Raw genomic sequence first — 8,126 nt, forward strand, 5'->3', positions numbered from 1 at the left:
AGCACAAGGGTTAGGCCCATCAGATGAGAGAAAAATATTGCTGCTTAAATGAAACACCTAAAAGTTTAGATTTTCGATTATTTGAAGGCCTTTCCTGTACAAATGACGTTTAGCAGTTAAACTTAACTGAGCTGAACGTTTTGACTTTTTTTCATCACCATTTAAACAAGAACGCTCTGTGACATTTTTATATATATATATATATACAGTCAGGACCATAAATATTTGGACAGAGATACATACTAATTTAGTTTCTGTACATTACCACAGTGAACTTTAAATAAAACAACTCAGATGCCATTGCAGTGCAGACTTTCAGCTTTTATTCCATGAGTTGAACAAAAAGATTTGCATAAAAATGTGAAAAACTAAAGCATTTTTTAAACTCAATCCCTTCATTTCATGGGCCTGTTAGCAATTGGACAATTGACTTCCATGCTATTGCATGGGCGGGTGTGGTCAATTCCCTTGTTATGTCATTATGAGTGAAGCAGATAAAAGGCCTGGAGTTGATTAGAGGACTCGTGCTGCATTTTGAAGATTTTGCTGTGAACAGACAACATGCGGTCAAAGGAGCTCTCCATGCAGCTGAAAGGAGCCATCATTAAGATGAGAAAACAGAAAAAAAAACCATGCCAGAAATTGCTAAAGTATTAGGAGTGGCAAAATCAACACTGTGGTACATCCTGAAAAAGAAAGAAAGCACTGGTGAACTCAGCAACGCAAAAAGACCTGGACGTCTACGGAAGACAACAGTAGTGGATGATGGCAGAATCATTTCCATGGTGAAGAGGAACCTGTTCACAACAGCCAACCAAGTGAACAACACTCTCCAGGAGGTAGGTGTATCAATATCCAAGTCTACCATAAAAAGAAGACTGCATGAATGTAGATACAGAGGGTACACTGCAAGATGTAAGCCACTAATAAGCCTCAAGAATAGGAAGGCTAGATTGGACTGCTAAAAAGCATCTAAAAAAGCCAGCACAGTTATGGAGAAACATTCTTTGGACAGATGAAACCAAAAACAACCTCTACCAGAATGATGGCAAGAGAAAAGTATGGAGAAGGCGTGGAGAAGCTCATGATCCAAAGCACACTACATCATCAGTAAAACACGGTGGAGGCAGTGTGATGGTCTGGGCGTGCATGGCTGCTAGTGGCACTGGGACACTAGTGTTTATTGATGACACGACACAGGACAGAAGCAGCCCAATGAATTCTGAGGTATTCAGAGACATACTGTCTGCGCAGATCCAGGTGAATGCAGCCAAACTGATTGGGCGGCGTTTCAGAATACAGATGGACAACGACCCCAAACATACAGCCAAAGCAACTCAGGAGTTTATTAAAGCAAAGAAGTGGAATATTCTTGAAGTCAGTCACCTGATCTTAACCCAATTGAGCAGCATTTCACTTGTTGAAGACTAAACTTCAGACAGAAAGGCCCACAAACAAACAGCAACTGAAAGCAGCTGCAGTAAAGGCCTGGCAGAGCATTCAGAAGGAGAAAACCCAGCATCTGGTGATGTCCATGAGTTCAAGACTTCAGGCTGTCATTGCCAACAAAGGGATTTCAACCAAATGTTAGTAATGATTATTTTGTTTTCAGTTACTCATTTGTCCACTTACTTATGAGCCCATGAAATGAAGGGATTGTGTATAACCCTTGTGTTATCTTAGATGACCCCACCCTTACATTTACGTGTTCTCCCTACCATGACAAAGGTGGATAAAGGTGGAAAGATTTCATGTAATCCATGGACACCAGTGAAGATCACAAATCATTGAAGAAAAAAGGTTCAGAGCACTGTCTAGTGGGTCTAGATGACCCAACTCCCAATGTTAAAGTGCCTAGGATAGCACAAGGGTTACAGAGTATCATGAATGTGCACTGCAGTCGGTTTCAGAAAAAGACGTAGACAATTCTGACATATTTTACCTTTATTTCTCTTTCAAATATACAAAGATTCTCAAATTTCTGAAATACTTAAGTCTTTTTTTTCTTTTGTAACTAGTTTTTATCAACTGCATGTCATTAAAGACGACTGTCCTTTTAAATGAAGTTAAAATCTAACATCAGGGCTCATTAGAAAGGCTGGTAGGTGTCTGAACATGAAGGCAGTGATTTGCTTAATATACTACATATGAAGGACATGTCTTGATCTACTTTGCCCTCTAACTAAAAATTGTATATTTCAATATATTTCTGCTTGACAGTAAATAAAATGTGCACAATTATTGTGCAGCAAAAATTGGTTCAAAAATGGGATCTTTGCCATTATCTATCTAAAAATACATAGGATCTTTGAAAAATGGATTAACCAGAATTGCTTATAATTGACTAGTTTTCAAAATAAAGCACTTGATTATTAAACTCCTGAACATTTTGGGGGGGGAAAAAAGGGGGAAATGTCAGTTCTGCCTGATTATAATTGTTTAAAAGCAGCAGCAGGAAATTTAGAGAGAACGGTTGCAGCAATGCCTCCACCACACCTGTGTGGGCTCAGACCTGTGGTTCACCTTTCACTCTAAAAGCTCAGGTGAAATCCAACTGCTTGCCTGAACCGGCATCAGAATGAAGTCAAAACCCGTCACTAAAACTCTTATTACAGTAAATCTTTCTTTTTTTGAAGTCTTATTGCTCCAATTTGTTTTGCAAGTTTTAGCTCAGAAAAAAACAGACTTTAAGGAATAAATAAAACCCTGCTGGTGCACGATTTAGAAGATTCATTTGTTATGGCAAAAAACAGCCCAAGGCTCAGCATTTAAAAGTCTGAGAAGGGATTATGTCTTTTACATCTTCAACACAAGGAATGCAGTCAGACATCACGCTCTTCCTCACTCTGGCAGAGGATCTCTAAGGACAAAAAAAAGGCAGTTTTGTCTGCTAATAATCTAAAAAATGTAACAGTCTCTCGTTTGACTCAGCTTCAAACAGGTAGAGTAATACGTTTCCTATTGAGGTTCATCAAAAACACACAAAAACATGTGAAAACCTGAATAGTCTTAGACGGCGACTGGACTGTCGCCGTGCTGCTGTGACCTCCTGAACATGCAGAACGGCTTTTTTCACTTCTTTTTAAAGAGATTTCCAGTGAAGAGTTGGTGCAGCAACTCTGAAATGCCCCAAAGCAGACCCAGCAGCTTCAGTACAGACGGGTCACAGTATGTGTTGGGGGGTGGAGCCTGGCGGAGAGGCGGAGTCCTGGTCCCGCTCTTGGACTTTCACCAATGTCTGGACTCAATCAGCTCGGCGCGCAGGCTCAGCTTCTTCAGGGTCTCGTATCCGACCACCAGGAGCACCGACGTGGGCAGGGAGGAGAGGATGCGGGCGGACAGCCCCTTGGTCACGATCCCGGCGCCCTCCTCCGCCAGCAGCTGCTTGAACGTTTCTATGATGGACGATCGTCCCTCCACCTTCAGGAGACAGGAGAAATCGCTGTGGTTAGGGGCGCCATCACTCCACAGAGAAAGATTGTTGAGGTGGAAAGTACTATGCACATTTGCGGATGGTGCAGAAGAAAACTAGCCTGAGAGACAAAGCACACAAACATTTCAACACTAAAGCTGTGACCCCGCCCACACCGGCTGAACGACTGCTGCACGCCGTCCACTTTCCCTTCTGCCCCGGCAACCCTGGTCAGAGTTGCATGTGACATAGTGGCGAAAGGCAGCTTTTCTCTTGGTTTTATCTCCATAGCAACCTTTCATTGTCTGTTAGTCAGGAGGTGATCATTTTTGGAAGAATCTGCAAAAGTAAACTTTTGGATTTCCTTGCCAACGGAGGTTTTTAGTTAACCATGCCCACATTCCTAATAAGTTTCTATTGCATGTCATTTCTTTTTGTCCAGCTGAAGTCAACAATTCGTGTATTCAAATTTTTAATGAAATTTCCCAGCCGTACAGTTTGGGGCCAGATTCCAGCTCAGACGAGGAGAACAAAGACAAACATGGATCTAATCGTCTGCAAGTGGATGCATCAGAACGGATCAGAGCAGAGAGTTTGTGGCCCGCACAGCGTATTTTTCAACTATAACTTCCAATATAGAAACGTTTTGGAATATTGAGCGCATTTTTCACTGAGCTAAAGAAAAAAAACACCCCCTACTGTTCCCATGGCAACTCCGATCTGATGGTTTGGGGGCCCCGGCCAGAGTTCCTGATGTGATGCATGATCTGCTTTGCATGCGCCTGTGCCAGGAACACTCATTGTTAGGAGCTTCCTCATTGACAGGAGTTCAGGGGTCATTTATGTGGTATTGGATGCTATGGGGGAAACTTGATTCTAGTTTTACTCATGAAACACAACTAAAGGATCTACAGCTAATGCTTATAGCAACAACTGAATGATGTGGAATCAAAACGGAATCAATCCAATCCATCAATGGAGAAAGAGCAGTTGCATTTCAACGAACCTGTACTCGAGCACGAATGACATCCAGGGGATTTGTGATGGTGTAGGCAGTCGCTCCTGCCATTGGTCCAGCCAGAGCCTGCAGGAGCAGGTGAGGCCAAGCACTCGGTGCTAACAGAGTCAGCTGTTCTGTGAACATAAAGGATGTCAAACGCTGCAACATGGTGCTGTGCTTAACGGGGAGGTTTTCACTGTTGGTATACCTGCATAAAAGTGATAGAACGGCCACCAGAGGGCGCTGCTGGGGATGTATGTGAGCAGTGACGCCACATAGCCCCGGTAGAATCCCTTCACTCCGTCGGCTGCGTAGATCTGCACCGTCAGGTCCCACGCCTGCCCAAACGTTCGCTTGCTCTTGGAGGCGGCAAGCACCCTTTTAGGTTTGACCTTAAAGCGGGACAGCTGCGACACGCTGTGGCAGCCTTGGATCATCAGGTGCTGGGAAACCACGTCGATCGGCACGGTGATGGTCTGAGCCACCAAGGATGCAGCGCCCCCCCCCACCAAGGACTTCACAGTGTTGCTGGGCGAGTAATGGGACACGAACTTGCGCACGAGTTCATAGGTGGTGACGTACGCCTGTCCGGACAGCAGGGTGAAGGAATTGACCATGAAGCCGCGGTAGAGGCCGCGCACGCCCTCCGCTCGCAGGATCTTCAAGAAGGCATCAAAGGTGCCGGAGTACACCGCCTTCCCCTTCTGCACCTGCAGGCGGGTGCGGATCAGGCTGGCTGGGTAGGCCGTGGCTCTGGAGGTGAAGGTCATGAACACACCCAGGGAGTAGAACTTCCTCTTGTCCAGGTCCTCCCATTCGATGATCTGGATGGGACCTTTCTGCTGCATGGTGGTGACTGGGAGGGCAGCGCTGCACCCCAGCTGTCATCAACCATCACACCTGTGAAGATATGAAAGTAAAAAAAAAAGAAAAAAGGATTCTCATCATCCTCACTAAAAGGTGGAATGAAGATATGTGAAAACCCAAAATCCCATTTCTGTGATTATTCAAGTTCTTCTATTTCCATCAGATGTTTTCTAAAATCTATTCTTGATAAAAAAGTTTTGTAGAAATCAAGCTTTATTTAAAAAAAACCCCACAAAGGCTAGAGTATTAAAAATGAAAGGACTTACATTCAGATAAAGAAAGGATTTATTTTTGATAAATAATCAGAGGTGTGAGGTAATCTAATTTCTAGAAATGTATTCTGACATTAATCTGTATCAACTCTCCATATCTATTGATCAACATAACCATTTCTGATCAAATATTATCTAAATTACATTAAATAACTGCTTTTTTATGAGTTCTCTCCCTGTGGACGTGAAACAGTGGGTCATCCGGTGAGCTCTTGAGGTGGTAGGAGCCTAAACTCTTCAGGAAAACCTGCTTCTGACCAGGTTAGGTTCACAGACTAAGTTACCATGGCAACGCCACCCATCTTTCAAACACAGATGAGCCTGGGTTTGATGAGGCTTTTGCTCTGAGCTTCAAACTGCACTGGGTTGTAAATATATTTAAAGTTAGACCAGTTTACATTGAAATAAAATAAGATTTAAGTTGTGCAACACCCCCCTCTAGTGGTTACTTTGTGAACTAAGCTTGGTTTAACTTAGTTGTTTCTTTGTTTGCAGCTGACACCATTTCATCTAGACATGTTGACATCCAATCACAGTGTTTTTAAGAATACCAAGCCGAATTATTGACCTAACAGGACCCGGGTTTGATGATCTCCTGTCAATCAAAAACCAGGCCTCCTGTTTGTGGGCGGCGGCTCTGAGGTCAATTATAAAATGGCGAGGGACGGAGGTGAAACATCCTTATTACAAACAAGAACAAATAATCGAAAATTATAGTAATAAAGGAAAGAAAAACATCGTAAGTGTTTGTTTTAGCATTTTTTTTCTATTAATCAAGTGTGTTTTGAAATTGTTTAATTTAACTGCAGGTCGTATTGTAACTTTTGATCAGAAACAGGAAGTTGTGGAGACAGAACCTCAATTCTGAGCTGTTCTGTAAAACACTAAACATAGAAGGAATTTAAGTAATAACAAATGTATTTAGAGTATAGATACAGTAGATTTTAACATCAAAAACTTTGTAGGTATGAGGCATCAAAGTAGAAATGCATTAATATTTACAACATAAAGCAAAGTCAGATCTGTTTTTTTTCTATCCACAGGAGCATCTCTGTCACATTTAGTAGTGTCCATTGTTGGCCTTTAAATTCTCATTTAGACATTTTTAGCCAAAATCCACAAACTATTTTGAAATTGTTATGCTGTTTTTAGGCTAAATCCGAACACCTGTGTCGTTTTCTAGGACATAGTTTCTGCAGTGAGGCAAGTTATTAGAAATTCACCTCTGAGTTGTGGGCGACACTGTTGGCGCAGTGTAAGCCTGCCCACAAGTCCCATAATCCTTGTATTTACACACTCTCCCGCTAACTTACAGCCCCTCACAACCCCAACCTAACATTAGTGGTGCAACAAAAATGGCGAGTGGTATTGGGGATATCCAGTTGCACAGTTTTGAGTCAGATTCCAGCTCGGACGTGGAAATGAAGAACTTTGAGAATCTATCGTCTGCAAGTGAATGCATCAGAATGGAGCGGAGCAGGGAGCTTGTGGCCCCACCCAACATATTGTTTACGTCACAAATAGCATTTTTTCACTTGCTCCTGATTTACAATGATTGGAATAAAGAAATACCAGTGTTGGTCTGTGTTTGAATAAAAGTTAGAATTAAAATTTTTTTTAAATAAGAGCAAGATCAAAAACTTTTTCGAAAAATAAATCTCATTTGATTTATTTTTATTTTTTTATAATATGCCTGATTCAAAACTACAGTGAAAATTAAGAAGAAAAAAAGATAACATTTGGATGAAACTATTCAACTATGAAGCGTGGCCTGCGGCGTAACGTTTGCGTTCTTCATGCTGTGCGTGGAAACAAAAACAACAGAACCAGGCTGATTTTTCAAAACACACCCACTTTCAGAAAAAGTTACGAAACTTTAACAAAACACGACGGAAAACGCGGGGAAAGCACCAGCAAAAGGCCCACACACACAAAAACAAAAAGGAACAGCGTCCTCAGATTGTTGTAGCTCAACAACTCGTTAAAGATCTTAAGTTTTGTTTACCACGTGTGATGATGTCACAGTGAGTGTTTGCTAACGGAGCATCAAGCTAACATCTAGAAGAACTGTGGAATTTACGGCCCAACGCCGACATAAATCATTAGTTTAATCGTAAACACACATTAACAAGTACCTTAAAGATCAGAAAAACACCCGTAGCATTTCCGAAACGCTATAAAGTCGAGTCTTTTTCCTCAAATTCACACGGACTGCAGCTTTGGCTTTGCTGTGCAAGGACGGTCATGTCTGCCGTCCAAACGCGAGCAAACGTCAGGAAAAGGTTAAAGGTCACGAGACCACCCTTCTCTGCAGCGTTTATAATATTGCTATGCGCAAAACATCCGAAATATAAATATATATAAGTGAGAGAAACGTACTGTAATGAAATTGCAATGTTGATGTTGCAGACAGTTCCTCTTCGATGAAGACGCATTTATGGTCAACGTAAAAGTGGGAAATCCAAGGAGCTTTTGGCAAGTATATTAGCCGCTAAAAGTAAAAAAAAGTGTTTGTTTTTATTTACGAGTTTTCTAATAACATATGTGAAGTTTATAATTTCGCTTGTTTAGATTT

The 8,126-nt window shown here is 41.9% G+C and overlaps 1 protein-coding gene across 3 annotated transcripts; it reads right to left on the minus strand.

The window, feature by feature from the left end:
• Positions 1–1,926: 1,926 nt before the first annotated feature.
• LOC101172653 (solute carrier family 25 member 44) lies at positions 1,927–8,021 on the minus strand. Of its 3 annotated transcripts, none has more exons than XM_011475877.3 (4): positions 7,931–8,021; positions 4,621–5,312; positions 4,419–4,546; positions 1,927–3,420 (listed from the first exon to the last, which is right to left on the minus strand). In XM_011475877.3, the coding sequence occupies exons 2-4, from the start codon at positions 5,258–5,260 to the stop codon at positions 3,229–3,231; spliced, it is 960 nt and encodes a 319-aa protein (XP_011474179.1). In that variant the 5' UTR covers positions 5,261–5,312; positions 7,931–8,021; the 3' UTR covers positions 1,927–3,228. The 3 variants fall into 3 exon arrangements, with proteins under 3 accessions (XP_011474179.1, XP_011474180.1, XP_004069531.1); XM_011475878.3 differs by lacking the exon at positions 7,931–8,021 and adding an exon at positions 7,687–7,833 and having other exon boundaries at positions 4,419–4,541; XM_004069483.4 differs by lacking the exon at positions 7,931–8,021 and adding an exon at positions 7,687–7,832.
• Positions 8,022–8,126: the final 105 nt, after the last annotated feature.

The sequence above is a fragment of the Oryzias latipes genome, chromosome 6, assembly GCF_002234675.1.
Source record: "Oryzias latipes chromosome 6, ASM223467v1".
In the NCBI taxonomy this organism is placed as follows: Eukaryota; Metazoa; Chordata; class Actinopteri; order Beloniformes; family Adrianichthyidae; genus Oryzias; species Oryzias latipes.

Bases quoted from the DNA above. Each gene is read 5' to 3' on its own strand.
- LOC101172653 (XM_011475877.3), bottom strand. From the start codon at position 5,260: ATGCAGCAGAAAGGTCCCATCCAGATCATCGAATGGGAGGACCTGGAC. The intron at 4,547-4,620 runs GTATACCAACAG...TTATGTTCACAG, and splicing joins GTTCTATCACTTTTATGCAG to AACAGCTGACTCTGTTAGCA. The intron at 3,421-4,418 runs GTTCGTTGAAAT...TGTCTCCTGAAG, and splicing joins TCATTCGTGCTCGAGTACAG to GTGGAGGGACGATCGTCCAT.